The following is a 22,399-nucleotide window of genomic DNA, read 5'->3' as shown; positions in this document are numbered from 1 at the left end:
GCCATTGAATTTTAGTGTGCTGTGCTCAGTAGCATGTTGTGAAACTGGGTAGTCAACTTTGTTCTCAGCCACAGTTTGGCAATGTCATTCTGGTGGACAGCTGCTTGGTTGTCACGACAATACAAAAAGTTGTGCAGTAATTGCAGCAGAGTTGGTACACGACAAGAGTGCTTTCACATGTGCCCCGCCACTGATGGGATAGGATAAGCCTGTGACAGGACTGGACTAGGAAGTGTTGGATGGGTAAACTGGGCTGGTCTTGCACCTGGGTCTTCCATAGGCCTCTGAACCCTGATGCAAGTGGCTGGGAGTGAGAGAGGGATAGGGATGGACAAAGATTTTATGTAGGTTGACTAGGTGATGGGATACCAATTTAGGAGGGGTTTTCCTCATTTCCAGGCATGATGATAGATAAACAAAGATCTGGCAAGGGATATGTTTCAGCTACTCCAGTCCAGGGTGGTATTGAGTGATGAAAAGGAGTGATTCTTTGTAGGCAATTCTATGGTGGTGATGGAAGGATTAGGGGTGTTTGTGGGCTAAGTTTGGGGGTGTTTGTGGGCTAAGTGTAGGGCTCAGTGCCTGTCTGTGTAGGCTTTCATGCCTTTCAGAGTAGTTGGCAATGGAATTCTCATCACTGCAGATATGCCATCCACAGATGGCCAGGCTGTATTGGAGCATTTATTTATTTACTTGTTTATTTATTTATTTTAGAGTGGAAGAGGTGACACCCGTCAAATGCAGGTACTGTTGGCAGTTAATGGGTTTCAATATGGACAGAGGTGTGGATGGAGAAGGTGACTTGTTGGGCTGAGGAGGATAAGGTGAAATGGATGGGAGAGGTGTTGAGGTTGTGGTGGAATGAGGATAGGGTGTCTCGGCCTTTAGTCAGATCATAACATTATCATCAATGGGCTTGTACCAGACAAGGGGTTTTGGGGTTTGGGGGGCCAGGTAGGTTTCCTCTAGGTGACCAATAAACAGTGGGTACAGGAGGGTGCTATGCAGACGTGCTTGGCTGTCTCATGGAGTTGTTTATACACCTTCCCCTCAAAGGAGAAGTCATTGTGTTTGAGTACATAGTTGGTAAGGTGTATGAAGAATGAGGTAGTGGGATTCGAGTCAAGAGAGGTAGGATTTGATAACTGCAAGGCCATGGGCATGGGGAATGCTGGTATATATGGAGAACACGTCAACAATGATGAGCAGGGATACAGATGGTAAATGGGTGGGAATAGTAGAGTGTAGTGAAAGAAGTCATTAGCACCTTTGATGTGTGAGGTTAGGCTACAGGCAATGGGTTGGGCTGTTGGTTGACAAGAGTGGAAATTCTTTCAGTGGCAGCACAATGGCCAGCTACAATGGGTTGTCCAGATTTGTTGGGTTTATGAATTTTGGTTGGGATGTAGAATGTGTGTGGCATGGGGTATTATTTGGGTGAGGAAGAAGATGGATTTAGGGGAGAGATTCTGGGGTGGGTCTAAGGATTCCAGTAGGGATTGGAGGTTAAGTTGGACTTCTGGGATGAGAACTATGACAGAGCCTTAGATGGAGGAGTCAGACAATTGGCAGAAGCCTTCTATCAGGCAGTCACTACAGTTCTTAACATTTGACTACATGTGGCTGTACCAACATCCAACTGGAAGGAAAAGGGTGTGACATCTAAGAATGATTCACCAGTTAACTAGGGTGAAAGTCATGCTTTTGTTTCTGCCAGAGTCTTGAAAGAAAGGTGTACATAAAAAACTTAATGGATTTGTAGAACAGAAAACTGATGTATAAAGATTTTAAAATAATTGCTTCCCAAAAAAAATTACATCAGAACAGGAACAGAAAGGGAGCCACATACCTTAAAATTCTGTTTGTCACCAACTGATCAAAATGTCCATCATTTACACTAAAATACACATTTGCATTTCCTGGTGTGAGGACTTCTGGAAAGTCCAAAAAGATTCCTTTTACATCATTTTACATGCAGCAACAAAGTGATGTTTTAAATCCTCCTTGGGAGTCTTCGTCTTAGAGTTTACCCTAGATTTAAATGTCCAATGCTGTTAAATCAGAGGACTGTGCACACCAACTGATAATGGATTCACATCCTATCCAGCCACCAGGAAAAAGCTGTGTGAGCATGTTCCTAGCCACATGTGAGTAGTGAACTGGGCACCCATTGTGCTGATACCACAAACATCTCATTATTTAAAGTGGTACTTCCTCTAAGGGAACTGATAGCACTTAAGTAAGAATCTGTGGGTGTCTTTTACTCATTAAAGTTTATTCAATGAAGGAAGAACCAATCATATACTGTACAATCATCTTGAATAATGTATTTTTTTAGACTTTCCCAGCAGTTTGGTGTCATGTTGTGGAATTGAGTGTACTGTTGGTGGTCTGCATCTTCCCAACACATTATTTTGATGTTGTAACTCAGCTTCTTCATCAGGTGTTTCCTGTGACTGGTTACAAAGCTGAATCTGTTCAATATTTATGGCTGGGCAGTGTCTGGTGTTCCCTGCACTATCTGCACCTGCTGTGGCCATTTCTGGCAGTGCTATTTATCTCTAGGTGTTCCATCTTCCATCTGTACTCACTTTTGCTGTTTTCCCCAGTAACAGCTGTGCCAAGGCATTCCCTACAATGTCCATGCCTACCAGGTGCATTCCCAGGTCTATCAACATGCTGTAAATGTTTATTATGCTGTTGGTGACTGCTCAGGCTTTCTATCATGCCCCTGTCATTTTCCTGGCCTTGTGGGTTGGGAAGTCCCTACAAAGTGTGCTGTCTGCCGAATCGGCCTGCTGTGGGAATTGTATATTCAGTTCATGAATGCTGCAGCAATCTTTCATTGTGGTGGCCACCATCTGGAGTTCTGTAATGTGTTTGCTCAAAGGATGTGCGGTACCTGAGGTTTTGGGTGTTGATGTTGTTCACTTTCTTGTCGTTGAGCATTACAGTTCTCTCCCGAAGAGGTAACTGCCACCTGCTGCTCTATGAGAGATTCAGTCATGTTAATTATGCCCCTTGTTGTCTGATTTCATTGCCAGACAAGGGAACTTTTGCCATTGTTTCTTTAGTAATTCTAAAGCTGGATTCCACGCTTTACTGATCTGGTATCCTGCTCCCCAGTTGTTAACATTGATTGATAGATTCAGTAATCACACTATCCCAAAATCTGGGTTCTGAACCAGGATCCCGGTTTGATCACAATGCATGGCATGTTCAAGTTTCATGCATTGTTCTGCTACTGCTAATTTAGTGGCCTGTCATAGCCTGGAATGTCTTTGGTGTTCTTTATGTCTAATTTCAACTGTTTGGGTGATTTGACTGATGTAAGACATAAAACATTCACAAGGTATATGGCAGATACCAGGTTTCCTTAACCCAAGATCATCTTTGATGATTCCAAGGTGTGCCCTGATCTTCTGAGGTGGGCAGAACACACTTCTTATTTTGTGTGTCTTCAAGATCCTACTGATGTTAGCAGATATAGGCCCTGCATACGGTAGAAAGGCCACTCTCTTGGTCTCTTCTTCTTGTTCTTCTCCCATTATATCAGGTCATATGGTAGGATGTAGCACTTTGTGGTGTCACTGTTGAGTTCCCGTTGTCTGTAAACACTTGCTATAGATGTTCTAACTCTGCTGTCAATCCTTTCCCTTACCACAGTCGTACTGGCACGTTGCTTGATTCTATTAGCTGTCTTAGATGTTATATGGTCAGACAGTGTCTTGGTTCAGTGCACAAGTGTTCTCAGTAGCCATTCTAATGCGCTGGTTGATGGCAGCTGTAGATATAAGTCTGTGTGTGTTGGTTTCTTATACATGCTGTGGCCTAATGTGCCACCTGTCTTCCTTTTCACCAGGGCATCCATGAATGGAAGTTGACTATCATTCTCTAGTTGCATTGTGAACTTAATATTGGGGTGTCTCGAGTTCAGATGGTCAAGGAACTCGTCCAGTCTTTTCCAACCATGTGCCCAAATGATGAATGTGTCATCAACATACCTGAAGAAACAGGTCAGCTGGTAGGCAGTAGTCATAAGTGTCTCATATTCGAATCTCTTCAGATTTGCCACTACTGGAGATAAGAGGCTATCCACCACCACTCCTCCAGTCTTCATAAAATTGACTTCCACATAGGAAATAAGTAGATGTTAAAATATGCTTGAAAAGGTCCAGCAGAGCTCCAGCAAATCTCTCACTGATTTAATTGAGTGTGTCCTGAAGTGGTACCCTCATGAACAGACACACAACATCAAAGCTCACCATGATGTGTGTGTTCGAGATTCATAGGTTTTTGAGGTGTTCCACAAAGTCTGAGGAGTTTCAGATGTGGTGGATACACTTTCCCCACACATGTTGCTAACATTTTTTTAAGCTGGGTGGCTGTAGGGTAGATGGCTGCACCAATATTGCTTACAATTGGACCAAGTGGTATATCCTATTTACAGATCTTGGGTAATCCATATAGTGTGGGTGATACTGGTGCTTTAGCTTTCAGCTGCTTGACAATCTTCTCAGGCCATCCTGTTTCCTTAAGAGAGCCCTGGTTTTCTTGTCCTCTCCATTGGTGGGGCCTTTGTCTAGTTGATTAAAATGAGGGTCCTCTAAAAGTTGACAGATCTTCTGGCCATAGTCAGTCTTCAGCAGTATTACAGTAGCATTCCCCTGTGTGCTGGTAACACCATTAACTTTTCATCTTCCCACAAACTCTTGAGAGCCATCCTCTTGGTTCTTGACATGTTGGTTTGGATGGCCTGGCTCTGGTGAGCACCCTCCACATCCCTCTCTGAATCTCTTCTGCAACACTTGATGGTAGAGTGTTGGCCATCTACTCCATAGAGCTGATGAAACTGGAAACTGGTAGGTCTCTAGGAGTGACTGCAGAATTGAGGTCTGTTCTGAGTACTTTTATGGAGGCATCATCCAGTTTGTGACCACTCAGATCGTGTGTTTGTTGCACTCTTTTAGTCATGCACTCAAATTTTGCCAGTTGTGGAGCTTTAGCACAGTGGTTGATGTACTTGGCCAGTGACCATGAGATACTGACCATCCTGTCCCAGTCCACTGGTGGTAAGTTGATTGCCAAGTCAAGATGCAGGCATTTGTAGCTCCCTGGATGTGATGTCCAGTGTATGCTGTATATCACAGATCCTTTCCCTTACCACAGTCGTACTGGCACGTTGCTTGATTCTATTAGCTGTCTTAGATGTTATATGGTGTTTAATTTTTGCAAAAACAGGCACCACGTCTCCTCCTCTGCACCTAAATAGGAAACTGAAATAGCTCACCATCGTCTATTTGTGCTGTCACAGCTTGTCCAATAGCTTCATCTTCTTGCACATTTCCTCCACATAGTGTCTTGCAATGTAATTTCTTAGACTTTCCTGGCAATTCGGTGTTATATTGTGGAATCAGGTGTACTGCCAGTGGTCTGCATCTTCCCAACACAATATTTCAATGTTGTAACTTTGCATCTTCATTAGGTGTTTACTGCAACTGGTCAACAAGCTGGCCATGTCCCATATTTATGCTTGGGTGGTGTCTGGTGTCCTACACTGTCCACACTTGCTGTGGCCATTTCTGGTGGTGCTATTTACCTCTGGGTGTTCTGTCTTCTGTCTGCACCCATGCCATGGCATTCCCTACTGGGTCCACACCTGCACCCACCAGGGCATTCCCATATGCTGCAAACGTGAAGCCTGTATTTGCCAAAATTAAACACCATATAATAGCTAAGACATCTAATAGGAGCAAGCATTGTGCCAGTATGGACCTAGTAAGGGAAAGATTTTGTGATACACAGCGTAGGCTGGATGTCACCCCCAGGGAGCTACTATGCCTGCATCTGGACTCAGAAAACAACTTACCAACAGAGGACTGGGACAGGATGGATGGTACCTTTTAATCACTGGCTGCATGCATCAAACACAATGTTATGGCTTGATAACTGGCAAAACTTGAGCGCATGAGTAAAAGAGTGCAACAAACACATGATACAAGGTGGTAAATCTGAGTGGTCGCACACAGGACGATGCCACCTTAAAAGCACTCAGAAGGGGCCTCAAATTTTCAGTCACTCCTAAAGACCTTCATCAGCTTTGTGGAACAAGTGGTCAACACACTACCAAAACACCAAGTGTTGCAAAGGAGATTCAGAGAGAGATGTGCAGTGTACTCACCAGAGCCAAGCCATTCAAACCAAACATCTTAAGAGATGAAAGGATGACCATCAAGAGTTCGTGGGAAGATGAAAACTTAGTGATGTTACTGACGGACAAGGGGAACTCTATTGTATTATTGCTGAAGACCAACTATGACCAGAAGATCTGTCAACTTTTAGAAGACCCTGCTTACAATCAACTAGAAAAGAACCCACCAATACAGTGAACTGGAAAATCAGGGCTCTTATTAAGGAAACAGGATGGCCTGAGAAGGTTGTCAAGCAACTGAAAGCTAATGCACCAGTACCACCCAGACTATATGGAGTACCCAAGGTCCTTAAAGGGGATATACCACTTAGCACAATCATAAGCATTATTAGTGCAGCCACCTATCCTACAGCCACTCACTTTAAGAAGATATTAGCACCATATGTGGTAAAGTGCATCCACCACATCTGTAATTCCTCAGGCTTGGTTGGAACATCTCAAAACCTGCAAACCTTGAACACAGACATCGTGGTCACCTTTGATGTTGTGTCTCTGTTCAAGAGGGTACCACTTCAGGACACATTCAATTTAATCAGCGAGAGATTTAATGGAGTTCTGCTAGACCTTTTCAAGCACATTTTAACATTGACTTACTTTGTTTGTGGAGATCAATTTTATGAACAGACTGAAGGAGTGATGATGGGTAGAACATTATCTCTGGTAGTGAGAATCTGTTTACGGAGAGATTCAAGGATGAGGCACTTATGACTACTGCCTATCAGTCAACCTGTTTGTTCAGGTATGTTGATGACACATTCGTCACTTGGGCACATGGTTGGAAAAGACTGGATGTGTTACTTGACCATCTGAACTCGACACACCCCCACCTTAAGTTCATAATGGAATTGTAGAATGATGGTCAACTTCCATTCTTCGATGTCCTGGTGAAAAGGAAAACAGATGGCACATTAGGCCACAGTGTGTATACGAAACATACAGGCACTGACTTGTATCTACAGGTCAACAACTGCCATCATCTGGCACAGAAGAACGGGGTAAATGGGGTACTGAGAACACTTATACACCAAGCAAAGACATTGTCTGACTCGGGCAGATTGGCAGCAGAGTTAGGAAATCTATAGCAAGTGTTTACAGACAATGGGTACTCAACAATGACATCTGCAAAGCACTACATCCCACCAGATGACATGATATAACAGGAGAAGAACAAGAATAAGAGACCAGGAGGGTGGCCTTTCTACTGTGTGCAGGGACTATATCTGCTAACATCAGCAGTATACTCAAGAAACACAAAATCAGAGGTGTGTTCTGCCCACCTCAGGAGATCTGGGCACTCTCTGGAATGGATAAAGATGATCTGTGGTTACGGAAAACTGGTATCTACCATATACCTTGTGAATGTGGTATGTACTTTTAAGAACTTTACTTATGTCTTGACCACACTTCTATTTTTCATCAACCTTACGCATTTCATCTTTCCATCATTTTCAAAGACATTTCTATGTCAGTGATATAAAACATTAGATACACTGTATCACGTCAACATTCTTGAGCACTTGTCTTGACCTTGAGAATGTTGGCATGATACAATGTATCTAATGTTTTTATACAACCAATGTAGCAATGCTTTGAAAATGACGGAAAGTTGAAATGCATAAGTTTGGTGAAAAATAAAAGCGTGGTCAAGACATAAGCAAAGTTATTAAAAGGGCATCCAGATGGCTGTCTCATAGCATTTTCATGCAAATTGCAAAGTGGCACGCCTAAAATCAGTCAAACCATCTGAACAGTTGAAATCCGATGCAAAGAACACCAAAGACATACCAGGCTATGACAGGCCACTATATCAGCAGTAGTAGAACATTGCCCGAAACTTGAAAATACAATGCATTATGATAAAACCAGGATCCTGGTTCAGACCCACAGATTTTGGGATGGTGTGATTACTGAATCTATCGAAATCAAGATGACAGAGAACCTCATCAACGAGGAAGCAGGACACCAGATCAGTACAGCGTGGAATCTGGCTTCAGTATTACTAAAGAAACAATGGAAAATAGTTCCTTTCCCTGGTAATGAACCTTGGACAACAAGGGATCGACTCTCTTATGGAGCACCACGCAGCAGCTACCTCCTTGGGAGACAGCTATAGTGCTCAAGGATAGGAGAGGGAACAACATCAACCACCGAAAATCTAAGGCACCAGACATCCTAGGAGCAGACACAGTACAGAACTCCAGATGGCAGCCACCACCGTGAGAGATTGCTGAGGCATCCACGGACAGGATACACAATTCCCAAAGCAGCCTGATTCAGCAGACAGGGCACCTTGTAGGGACCTATGGAACCCACAAGGCCAGGAGAAAGACACTGGCACGGCAAGCCAGAGCAGTTGCCAACAGCATAAGAAACGTTTGCAGCATGGGCTCAGACATGGTAGGGAATGCCTTGGCACAGCAGCCACCAGGGAAAATAGTAGAAAAAGACTCCGATGGAAGAGGAATGCCTAGAGGTAAAGAGCACTACCAGAAACAGCCGCAGCAGGTGAGGACAGTGTAGGGAACACCAGACACTGCCCAGGCATAAATATGGGAGACAATCAGCTTGTCGAGCAGTTGCAGGAAACACGTGATGAAGATGCTGAGTTACAACATTGAAATGTTGTGTGGGGAGATGCAGACCACTGGCAGCACACCCGATACCATGTGATGATTTAGAATAATGTTTACACCTGCCTGAGTCAGTGTCAATTCAGCTACCCAATAATGCACATTTCTTACATTTGCTTTCCATGATATATAAAGGTAGTTTCATCAGTAATGAGATGTCTTTGTAGAAATTGCCAATTCTGAACAACATCTAGTTTGTTCCCTCCACACAATGCACTCTTGTTCTTTACTCCTGTACCCTTCCAATAACAACTGTTTACATATTTGGTGAATTGTCAGTCTTGTTGGACATCATCTGTTGGGATACCTTTGTGCATACAACTCAACTGTTCTCATTACATTCCTTACAGAGAAGTGACATACCTATTTCTCTTGGTAAATGAAAGATATTTTTTTTTTTAACTAACCACACTCGACACACATGAATGACAAAGACAGAATGGAAGCTCCATTTCATCTGTAGTCCTTTTATACTCACACTTGGCAGTACAACACTGTTTCCTATTCCTTGTGATACATTTGGGAATGGAATCATGAATTTCCACAAGACAACAATTGGTTCCATGTTGAAAACAGATAAATCCTAAGTTTGAAATATTTTAATTACTCTGAAACCAGTATCTGCATTTTGAAGAGTGAACAACATTGAATTCCTCCCTTTCAGATCTTCAATACTAGCAACAGAAATTACTACAATTTGGCTTGAAAAAGCAAAGCTGATACCAATATTTTCGGGACTATATTTTTCTTAGTGAGATCTTTTACACAGTTAACCTGGCTGAAAACTGAATTATGATATCTTAAATGGTTATTTGTGGTGAACTGATTTTTTAAATGGTGATTCATGCATGTTCGAAGTGAAGGAGGAGTGAGACAGAGTTGTAGCTTATCTCCTACATTATTTGATCTCTGATGGAAACCTTAATTAACAAATTACAAAGCTATTGGGCTGCCAATCCTGACACCAACAAAATGTTGGAATTGTGTAAATCTCTAAGTTCCCAGAAAAAAAATTCCTGCTCCCGAGCTATCAAGTAAAAGTGTAGAACTGCATTTCTATTCATTTAGTACTTATAATAAAAGCAAAAAGTTACAGAACTCTATTCACAGTGTTTGGTTTTCTTTTGGTAAACAAATTATAACAAAGAAGCTGAACATACAGCACAAAACATTAATAGGAATAAATCATCTTATTTAAAGAAAAATAGTAATTAATAAAGTAGAAGGTTAAGAAACTAAATACTGCCAAACCTGGGACAGAAAAGTCTCCCTTTATTATCTTCCGCCCTTCTGCACTAGTGCCCAGATACAAGCAGTTGGGATCTTTTACATAAGTTGCCGCCTTAATAATCTTTGGAAGGCTGATATGATCATCGTATGCAACAATTACAGCTCCAACATCAGGATCAAGTTTTATTTTTGAACGTAACAGTGTTTTCAGATCATCAACCATTGGATCAGGCTGGAAACAATAAATAAAAAAATAAATGAACACAGAAATTAAATAAAAGGCCATAAAAATCAAAATCGAACTGTGCTTGTGCAGTTCAAAATTTGATGGAAATTTTCATTCCAATAAGAATATAACTAACAAGATTTTACATATCTGTTCTAACAAGGAACCCCTTGACTGTGAGGTCGCAAGCTCAATCTTCAGTAAGGCTCATTTGAAAGTGTTGTGTTAACAACTATGACATTAGCTGGTAATGACTCATCATATGCATCAGGAGGGTGACAGAAAATGAGTGTCCAGGAGGTGCAGAGATCAATCGTCTATGGGGTGCATGTATTACACTTCACAGAACTGATATTGTTGACATTCAAGAAATATTCAAAACAAACCGTTAACTTATACCGTGAAAACCAAATGAAACATGATGTGCCACAGCGATCACAAAGGTTCACACCACTGAGATCGAAGGTGAACTGCTTAGGAGTTAACAAACCATGTACAATGTTGAGCTAGGTATCCACTCTTAAAGAATGCATATGGAATCATATTGGTGTAGCAGGGTGAGGAGGAACTGATGGTATGTGACCAAATCTGAAACAGTCTTTCATGGAGATTATTGTGAAATTGGCTGTCCTTCAAGGTGTAGCTGCAGATAGTGCAATAATACATTTTACACGCATGGGAAAAAGAAACATCCAGAGGCTGAACTTGTCCAGCGGTTCCAGGTGGTATGAACTGCAGTGCCACACACTTTTCAGGAGGGGTAGTTGCTCTAAAGGAGTACAATTTTTACACACAGACCAGGAATCAAGCAACAGCAAGTTATTTTGACCATGTATTGGTCAAAAGCTGTGCTCATATCATAGCTGCAGTTCTCTTATGTTCATTTTCCCACTCTTGCTTGCTGTGATGTAAATATTCCTTACTGCCCTTGCAAGATCATGCACACAAGAAAGAATTTTCTCACGGCACAATAATTAACTTTCCAGCCAGTTTACCATCCATATTAACAGTTGGCATAATTGTATATGAATGTGTTAAGGCATTGATGTTTGTTGATTGTGATACTGCTCTCTTGGTACCTATAATTTTCAGGGTTCCTTCCATATGCATCTCCTCTACAAATCCCGATTGGTTGGAGTTGAACACAAATTCATTACTGAATGATGGGATAAGTTTGTTTATCACATCTACACGTTTTTGAGCAGATTCCACAGCTGTGCATCATCAAGTTGCGGCTTTGTTTGAAATTTCATTATCTTACATCTTCCAATTCTGTACCACTGTCTGAAGTTGTGTAACCATCCACTGCTTCACTTGAAATCTTTGTAATCTATTTCATGCACAATTTGATGGGCATAGTAGGTCACATAGTAGGTCACTATCATGCACATCTTGTAAACTCTATCGAGCATCCCTGAAATAGAAAAACACCAGTTTTTGTAACAGGTGAGCCTTGTCTTGCCTTGAATATCCAAAGTTTTTCTTATGCACCACTTGGTCATATTGCTGCAGACTTATTCGAAATCTGTTCATAACTATTTTTTTACTATGCTGTGGATGATCTTCCATGTACATAGTTATGTTTAATACCTGCTCCTTGGACAAAAATTGTCCTTTACTACGTTTCAGTGGAGAGGGGATTTATGGCTCCCCGTCCAACAAGGATGATGAACTACATAGTTGACTCCTGTTTCAATATCGCTTTCACTTGTTAAGCACACATTGTAATCATTGCACTCCTCATGTACATTGTCCACACAGTCAAGGATACAGGACGCCACATGTTCCACTGACTCATCTCACAGAAATGCTAATATTTCATCTGTCACTTCTTTCTCATGTGAAATTCCTTGGGTTCCTTTCTGATGAAGTGTCAACTTTTGGAACTGTTGCTGTAGATATAATACAATGTTTGCTTTGTTTAGCCAGCCGGAGTGGCTGAGCGGTTCTAGGCGCTACAGTTTGGAACCGCGAGACCACTACGGTCGCGGGTTCAAATCCTGCCTCGGGCATGGATGTGTGTGATGTCCTTAGGTTAGTTAGGTTTAAGTAGTTCTAAGTTCAAGGGGACTGATGACCACAGATGTTAAGTCCCATAGTGCTCAGAGCCATTTGAACCATTTTTTGCTTTGTTTGTTTTTGCAATTGCCTTGCTTTGCATCAACAAACTAGTACTGTTATGAGCGACTCATCGAGTAAGCATTTCAACTATGCTCTGTAACCTCATACTATTCTCATCATTGGATATCTTCTCTCCTGCCCCCTGTTGCCATTAGCAGCCAGTATTGTGGTTGCATGGAAGACAATATGTGGGGTGTTGAATGCCTTAAACATTATTGGCATTTTGTGACCTCTCATTCAAGGGGTTTCTTGTAAGTAAATTTCATCAGCTATAGTATGCAGAAACTTTTTATAAGCAGCCAGTTACAAATTTCTTAATGTAACTGAAGTGCAGCATGCAGCCTGCAAAAATTGCAGAAGCTAGTAACATGTACACACAAAATGAAATGAAAGTATATTAGGGTTTAATGTTCCACCAACAGTGAGGACATTAATGATGGAGCACATAGTTTGGGCTGGAAAAAATTGCAAAAAGAAATTGAATATGGCATATATCAAAGTGAAACTGCAGTTATGTGGAATCACTCTTTCTTGCTCAGGTGTTCAAATGAAGGGTCTACCCTCCAAGCCAGGTGGACAAACCCAAAGAACAGGATCAATATTCTGTACTTATCTGGACCTGCTGATTTGTATATGTCATATAAGAACATTATATATTGTGCTATGAGACCAAGTTGCTGCTGTATTCGATTAAATACTTTGCTACATACATCAGGTGATCTTGATGTACAATGTAGCTGTAAGTTAATGTCATTGTGGAGTAAACTTGCATAGTTAGAAAACTTCAGAAATAACTGCTCCAGCTACAGTTTAACACCAACTATAGGTCCACCAACATCAAAGGAGCAAACTTATACAGTAGTGACAAGCAACTAAGACAGTGATACCATATGTACACTACCTGATGTATATAGCAAAGCGTGATTCTATAATATGTTAAATTACCTATTTCAAAATCTGAAATATTGTACCCAACTATGTATTTCCACAGATAACCTGACAATGGCAATCACATCAAAATAGGCCAATTGTAATAAAAAAATATATAAATGAACAATCTTAGTCTCATAGCAAAATATATAACGTCATTTTTGGATCAATATGCTGTTGGAACATAAATCTGATTTTAATTAACTGACAGCTCTTTCTTTTTATTTCACTTGGAGTGAAATGGTTTTTGGGGTCATGTGTAGCTTTTCCCCTCACAGGTACATTGACAAATGCATGTATTTGTACTTGATTTTGAGATTTGGGTTTGTCTTGAGACATCAGTTTTTGTGACTGGCTTCTCAAGGGTTGACACAAATGAAGTAACAAACACTGGAGGCTCCACTGCTTTAAAAGCTTCATTGGCTTCACCATAGAGAATGCATCTTGTAACTTGTGGCTCCTGAAGTTTTCTTTCCTTGTTATAAACACTCCCCTTCCTGCTCCACTTTGGAGGAAGAGTACAAATGTGACCTGATTTGTGAGATGGTCCTCCACAATTCCCACATACAGCTCAACCATTACGTGCCATAATGGAATGACCAAATTCTGGCATATTAAGCATTGCACTGGGGTTGGAACAAAAAGTCTAATCTTAAGATGGATATAGATTGCAAGAATACTGGAGTATTGAAGGTTAACATTAACGTTACAGTTTTTTCCACTGTGCCCTTTACTTGCCTCAAATAGTTCTACACTCCTGTGACACCCTGTTTCTCCATTCCCCAGTTATTCTTCAGGGTCCATCTCGATTATATCAGATCAGGTAACTACACCTTTGCTGAAGTTAAGTGTGTCATGCATTTCAGCCACAACAGGGTAGTTACCTAATTTATTACATCCTAGAAGCTTGGACACTTGGTGTGGCATGACTGTTTCAACTAGTAATGTTCCATTACAAAGTGATCTAATACTTTTTAAGGACCAAAAACACCTTAAAACATCTTGTGAATAAAGAAAAGGAAGAGTTTTTCAAAGGTCCCTTCCCTCTTCTCTCTTGATGACGATGAAAGTACTGTGGCAGGCAGGTGCCCTGCTACTATAATGTGAAACTTCTTCTTGGTTAGTCTGACCATATGAGCTCTCTTTGTTGGGTGGGTGTAGGCACTACCTAGCAGTACATCCATCTTGTCAGGAATAGGTTTTGAGTTGAGATTGTTCCTTTTGAATTCTGTGAGCAGCTAGGGAAATAAATGTTGACTCAGCAGGGTCCCGTGTACCTGAGTGAGCTTTATACAGTTGGCAGGGGGAAGGGGGAGGGGGTGCTGGTGCCCCAGAGATTGCTACCCTCATGAATGTTTTACCTTAACAGCAATCCAATCCTTCAGCATGTGGTACTCTTTGAGGTTGAGTTTTTATGTATAGTGGTATGTACCTTCCTCGCAGTCCAGACAGTGAATCCAAGACATCAATTGTCCAAAACACACAATGTTCCATCACTGCACCTAGCAATGGTCCCTGAGGTCATGACCCACCCACTTCTGGCAGAGCTCCCTGGGGAAAAAACAGCTCTCCCTTCCATAAGTTGTGGGTCACTCTTTGTCAGGCTCATCTGTTGAGGCCTGTCCAGCTTCAGTGGCCCTACGAGTAGCTATACTACTGCTGGCATAGCCCTCACTAACACTGAGGTGCGCCAACCCTCCTGCCTGATGCTGAAAGTGCCTACAATAAGGCAGTGTCCCTAGGGTGGGACAGGATTAGTGAGCTGCCACTTGCAATCCTGTAGTTGGTTTTTGTGGTGCATCAGAAAAACAGGTTCTTCACTGTTTCAAAATCACCAGAATTTCAAACTATTGCTTACAAACATAAATTACTCATAAGCAGTGAGACCATTTAGGATCACAAAGTACAACCTACTAACACTTTGTGTGGGACAGACAGCAACCAAGGTTGGAGCCACTTCCATCTTGTTGACTAAAGAGGCCCAAAATTATTTTAAATTTATTGATGTACATGTTGGAGTGGAGTCCTGGGTACACATTTTAGCCGATGTTTCATAAAATTGTTAAAAACCACATTTCAACAGTTGATGTATGTTGTGTTACTCTTTTATTGCCTAGTTTGTGTTGGTATGCTTGCAGGAGGACAGACTTAATGACTTCTCTTGTTGGGTAGGGTGACCAATAGCTCACTCCAACCACAATTAGAAACTGTGGTCTGCCTGTGAAGTTAGAGAAATAAAAATACATTCAGACAAAACATTTCTTGTATAAGAAGGTTTAATATACCTAGGACGCAGCAGGAGCATCAGAGGTTGCCAACTAACTCATGATTCAGTGGATAGGCCAGGATGCACATTCAGTGCAACACACAACATTCCTTCATCTTGCTGAACAGTGTTGCCTGAACCATGCCCACGGCTTACAATTATAGACAAGTTGTGGGACTAATCAGCCCTCACTTCAAGAACTCTTAAGTTCATTAAACTCATATCTAGACTAAGACTGGTCAAGTTCCTTAAGTTGATAGCTATTCAGCATAACCTAGGAGTTAATGTCATGTACCGGTATATGGCAAACATTGCCCCCCCCCCCCCCCCCCTCTAAAAAAAAGTCTAATTTAGGTTTTGAGGTTTTCCTGAACATATTATTACAGTTGTTGTGGATGACTAGCTGTATTTGACAGTTGTCAGAAATCCTCCAAACTGCTTTCCATAATTGTCTGGAGCAAGTTGAATAGTTGACTCAACAAAATATTCATTCTCTGCACAATCAATGTTCCAGTGTTGGATCATACAGTGGCTGTTGAAGCCTGCTCACATTTACAGTTTCAGAAGTCTATTGTTGCTCATCAGTCCCCAGCTTGGAAAGATGTGTTAATGTGATTGACAATAGGTTTTTTTTTATTACTGTTGTATCTGATTTTGATACACCCTTTGCTGTATCAGGAATATTGTTTTGCTATTGCATTTAAAAGTGTGGGTCTTTGTGTCCTTAATTATTAATACTTAGTTATTGTTACCATTTGTGTGCCAGCATTTGTATTTTGAGAAGACTGTTCAACAGTAGTAATGAACAATTTTTAAATACTGACAGCTGTGTCAAATTCTTCATCTCAGTACATGGCATATACTACAGAGCTTTTGACACTGAAGCTTTTAGTTTTTATATAAAGAACAAGCACACAGTCCCAAATTATAAGGGCTTTTTTGTTGTTTAATCATTCATTTTTGGTGATACACACGATATTTAATTCATATGCAGATGAACTGCATCAACCATTATGTAGGTCAAATTTAAAAAAAAATGCTGAACTATTAGTATTTGAAGCAATGTATGAAGTTAGGAATATGTGGCCTGGCTTCCAAGAGAATGACTTAGGCTGTAATACATTCCAGTAACTTGAATACAAATAAAGATAAAAGTTGTCTCTAGTTCATTATTTACTCTTTTCATTACATTCTTAACAGCTATCATTCCATTATCCTCCCACTTTTTCTGCAGCTATTTGTAGCACCCTTACACCAAGATGTTTTGGTGTCTGGAACAGTTGCATGCACAGTCAATTGGCACAATGCTGCTGTGATGCATCATTAATGGGGTCTTGCCACATGTTTATGTAATGTGTGAGTGAGGAAGGTTCGCAAGTCTGCTACATCATCGGCTGTATACTTCTGGATGATAAGAGGATCAATATGTCCCAAAATTCCTTGATGTCACAGTATTCTGCCTGCACCTTAACAATAAAAATTAGATAGCAGTTTCGCCGATATTATGAGCAATACAAGGAAATAAGAATTTATGCAAGAACTTTCAGGCTTTTATCACACAGAATTGGACTATAGGATAGCAAAGAAACTGGAGGAAAAATGCTCCACTTATGGGATTTGGTTTCAAAAGGTACCAGTCTAAATGAGTCATTTTGTGTAAACAACATAACATACTTGCACAAAGAACAGACTATTAGATTTTTTATGAAAAAATATAGCATCAGAATAGAAGTGGTCAGTGGTTTATTTACATGAACCATGGATACACTGCTGATAAATGTTGGCAAAATGACAGTGGTGAATAGTAATGTAAAACAACAGTGCCTGTCAATGTTTCACTGTTGTGAATTCACGTAGTGCTTTGATGGTCACTTCTCCTACATGACTATAGCAGTAAAACTTTGGACTGTAATATAGAAATGGACAGAGAAACATTAAAAATACATACAGACAAGAAAAACCATCTGCCTCCTGTTTACTCAGCTCACAAGTTATGCAAGAAAATGGTGCCCCTCCCCGACCCCCATTCCACCTACTGCTGCCATACCATTATTAGAAGTGGTATGGAATGTTGTAAATACACCAGGCATTTCTTTCTCTTAGCTGAAAAAATAGTGGCTGATGCTCAAAATAAATGTCATGCTTAATCCAGTCTGGTGCAAGTCTTTCACTGTGATGCCACTTTGGTGACTTGCATGTCGTTTATGTTCAAGCAGCTTTTCATTTTGTCTCACAAGGCTGGGCAGACCTCCTTCCAGACCTTATAGCCAAAGAAAACTTTGAAGTACTCATTGGGAATCAAACCCAGGGCATTCACACCACTAACCAACAACGCTAAACACTACATCACAAAGTCAGTTTGCTTTTTATTGTGGTGATATTAGCTTTTGGTGCTGTGAAATTAGAAGATCAGAAATGTCCGATATCAAGGCAAAAAAGTGTGCCTTGACACCTCTAGGAGAGATAATATGATGGATGAGGGAACTGAAAATATTATAAAATCAATTGGCGTGGTTTCAAACAAAGAGTCAGCATTATCATCCGTGGCTGAAAAAGCAGATTATGAATCGACAGACAGGCAGATGAATCAGTGCACCAAGGAAGATAGTTTTACTGGTATTGCCAGCAAAATGTCATGGTATTCAAAGTAAGAGATACTGTACTTCCTTCTTCTGTCCTTGCTCTTCATCTAGTGGCACATACAGAAATGTAATGTGTGATGATGCTCAACTTGTAAGAGTACTGGACTGTACACTATTACTATAGTTCCTCCACTCACTGCTTCTTGCGTACAGACACAACAGTGTTGCCATCCTACTGGGGAATGGCACTCTATATAGTTTTTGACAGCTCATTTCTGCACTGTTAAGGTTTTCTTTGAAGCTGGTATCCAACAAGTTTACATTGGTAACATATTCTTGGAACAAAGTTGTCAATGTGTGCTAACACTGAGATGGTGAAATGGGAGATAATTGTTAAAGCAAATATTTGTACTGTCTTGTGGCCAAGCTCATGTGTTGTACTATGTGGTAAAAAGTATCCAGACACCACCAAAAGTTTTTCATATTAGGTGCATTGTGCTGCTACCTACTGCTAGGTACTCCATTCAGCAACCTCAGTAGTCATTAGACATCATGAGAGAACAGAATGGGGCACTCCACGGAACTCACAGACTTCAAATGTGGTCAGGTGATTGGGTGTCACTTGTGTCATATGCGAGAATTCCACTCCTAAGCATCCCTAGGTCCACTGTTTCCAATGCGATGGTGAAATGGAAACATGAAGGGACACGTACAGCACAAAAGCGTACAGATCGACCTCGTCTGTTGACTGACAGAGACTGCCGACAGTTGGAGAGGTTCGTAACATGCAACAGGCAGACATCTATCCAGACCATCACTCAGGAATTCCAAACTGCAACAGGATCCACTGCAAGTACTATGACAGCTAAGCAGGAGGTAAGAAAACTTGGATTCCATGGTTGAGCGGCTGCTTATAAGCCACACAACATGCTGGTAAATGCCAAACGGTGCCTTGCTTGGTGTAAGCAGCATAAACATTGGACGATTGAACAGTAGAAAAACATTGTGTGAAGTGAGGAATCATGGGACACAATGTGGCAATCCGATGGCAGGGTGTGGGTATGGTGAATGCCCTAGTAAATGTCATCTGCCAGCGTGTGTAGTGCCAACAGTAAATTTCATAGGCAGTGATGTTATGGTGTGGTCGTATTTTTCATGGAAGGGGGCTTGAACCCCTTGTTGTTTTGCATGGCACTATCACAGCATAGGCCTACATTGATGTTTTAAGCACCTTCTTGGTTCCCACTGTTGAAGAGCGAATCAGGGATGGCGATTGCATCATTCAGCACAATCAAGCACCTGTTCATAATGCACAGCCTGTAGCGGAGTGGTTACAAGACAACAGCTTCCCTGTAATGGACTGGCCCACACAGAGTCCTTACCTGAATCCTATAGAACACCTTTGGGATGTTTTGGAATGCCGACTTCGTGCCAGACTTCACTGACCAACATCGGTACCTCTCCTCAGTGCAGCACTCTGTAAAGAAAGGGCTGCAATTCCCCAAGAAACCTTCCGGCACCTGATTGACTGCATGCCTGCGAGAGTGGAAGCTGTCATCAAGGCTAAGGGTGGGCCAACACCATACTGAATTCCAGCATTACTGACGAAGGGCACCACAAACTTGTAAGTTGTTTTCAGCCAGGTGTCCAGATACTTTTGATCACATAGTGTATTTATCTGAACATCTGTAAATTTGGAAGGAGTCATAACCAACATGTCCATAGCATTCCGTAGCAAAAATAACTACCTATTAACACTAAATGTACAAGAGGCAATAAATCTTTCTTCAACTATAATTTAAAGAGTTGCCTGCCTGTGCTATTTAGCCAAGTTATTTACAGAACTAAATCACACTGTTTATTTAAGATTTCCCATTGTGCAGTCTCAGAATTCAATGATGAAAGCTATTATTTAGCTATTAAGTTGCTGCCACAATGCTATTAAAGAAGATTTGGCCCATAATTTTCATATTCTGAATATTGGCTACAGTCAGGAATTTTTAAGAGAGCATTGTGCATGGCAATTTTGCAGTGTGTTTTAGTGCATGTGAATTTGATGGTCATTTTGTTGCAATGAAAAATTTCGCAGAAGTAATTGCTTTAAAAACTCTAGTAGTGGTTCTTACAGTGTAAAGAACTTGGTTCATATTTACCTTTTTCAAAATAGAATGTTCTCAGCATCTTCATTTGAACCACACACACATACCTCTGAAGAATCATTTGCAAATACATTTTGGCTTACTGCTTACACCTCAGTGGTATTTTGCAACATTTAAAGTGACCCATGTACACAAGAAGTCAAGCAGATCTAAAATAAAGTAATACAATTTTCCATTGCTGGATTTTCCATTGTTTGATAAAGTAATACACATTCATATGAGGGAACATGCTGAGTTTTTATGAGAAAACTCTTAAAGGTTTTTAAATAAAACAAACTTTATTAACATTTTACATCTTTATTCTTCGTGTCTACATATTTATTTCTCAACATACTCACCCTGGCGACAAACATATTTGTCGCAACAAGAGACCAGTTTGTTGATACTGTCACTGCAGAATGCTTGACTTCATTGATGGAGCCACAGCCTCTCCTCTGCTTGCATTGCATCATCACGACCAAACTGAAGCCATTGAAGGGGTTCTTTGTCATGGAAAAATCAGATTGAGATAAATCTGGACTGTATGGGGGATGATCGATGGCAGTGAAATCACGGTGACAGATGTTGCAGCACTTGTGTCTGATCTGACATTATCATGCTGCAGGAGAGGGTGCTTCATGTGCAGACAAGCTCTTCAAATTCACGGTTTCAGTTTTCTGAGGACTTCTCACATACCAACGTAGTTACATTACACACCCTCACATTACATGCTACAATTTGGAACCCTCTGGCAGCAGAGGGTTGCAACTTGCATCAGCAAAGCGGGAAAGTCAACTGAGTAATATCATGACATCTAATACCTCAACTGATATTGAAAACAGAATAAAAAAATTCAAAGGCATTGCTTTCCATTACACCCCTTACAATCACAGGAATGTTGAAAGAGACAAATTTATATCAAATTAAAAAACAAACCCAGTACCAAAACAGATACTGAAGTCACAAGTACAAAATGATATAATCAATGAAAAATAGATACACAAATCCCACAAGACCACTGCACAACAGTAATCATGAGGAATGTGTATGTATTCAAAAAGTCAAATGTTCACTGGCGTGTTCCATTCAGCTCATTTGGTCCATTAAAATTTAGATGTCTGTGTAAAGTAAAGACTTTCTGTAACAATAAACTACTTACACCAGGCTCATTTGATTTGTGGCCAGCATACTTCAACTCTTCAGTAACACCAGATGAGCCAAATACATAAACCTTCTTCTTAAACCCGATGTCAGTCAAATAAGAAGCAGCCAAATATGATGTTGATATTATTTCTTCCTGTTAAAAAAACTGATCAGTACAGAAATCTTGTTTACAGTTATGAATCATTATTAACACAAATGCTATTTTGTTAAAAAAAAAAAAGGACTGTAATAGCCACTTCTCTTCACAAAACACTGAAGTTAGTATGTGAAGTGACTAAAGCAGGTGATACAGCTTACCAACAGGTAAAAAAAAGTGATCTTGTTGCACAATTAATTTTAATTTCAGTGCCCCATTAGTAAAAGAATGGTAGTACAATTATAATCATTCTTCAGAAATTGAGTTAGTGTATTTGACTCAAAACACAGCTAACAAGGTGAATATCCCATTGGGATTGAGATGCAATATTTAACTGAAGCAGATATTCTAAGTTAGTTGGTTTGGGGTATAAAGGGACCAAATTATGGGTCATCAGTCCATTTTTCCTCATGCAAATAAGGCTCAAATTAAAACAATTCCCAAAAGGAGCTGGGAAAGGAAAGGTGTGGGAAACTAATGGGGAACCACACAGAATGAAAAAACAAAATAATGTAACCAAAATGTACACTAAAAGGAAAAGTAGTAGAAGGTATTAAAATAATATAGCAGGTAGCCGAGGCTGCCTGATCACAAGAATAAAAAAGGATGAGCTAGACACTCTACAAGATACTAAAATCTCCAGCTTAAAAGAGAAGGTGAGACGAACACCAAGGTAAACAAACAACAAAGAAAAAGTGAGGGAGAGTTAAAATGGGGTGAGGATGGAGGCCTGGAAGAGAAGGCCACACTCCCGTCCTTGCATTG

The 22,399-nt window shown here is 40.7% G+C and overlaps 1 protein-coding gene across 2 annotated transcripts in view; it reads right to left on the bottom strand.

Moving 5' to 3' along the window:
* The window catches only part of LOC124776794 (glycerol-3-phosphate phosphatase-like), a 64,001-nt gene that overhangs the window by 22,281 nt on the left and 19,321 nt on the right, over positions 1-22,399 (bottom strand). For both annotated transcript variants that reach the window (XM_047251932.1, XM_047251934.1), the window contains exons 3-4: positions 21,494-21,631; positions 10,093-10,303 (exon numbers count right to left, since the gene is read on the bottom strand). In XM_047251932.1, the coding sequence (XP_047107888.1) occupies positions 10,093-10,303; positions 21,494-21,631 (349 nt within the window). The remainder of the gene's footprint in view (positions 1-10,092; positions 10,304-21,493; positions 21,632-22,399) is intronic.

The sequence above is a fragment of the Schistocerca piceifrons genome, chromosome 2, assembly GCF_021461385.2.
Source record: "Schistocerca piceifrons isolate TAMUIC-IGC-003096 chromosome 2, iqSchPice1.1, whole genome shotgun sequence".
Lineage (NCBI taxonomy): Eukaryota > Metazoa > Arthropoda > Insecta > Orthoptera > Acrididae > Schistocerca > Schistocerca piceifrons.
Note: the sequence above shows the minus strand (reverse complement) of the source record. Positions and strands in the feature narration are given on the sequence as shown.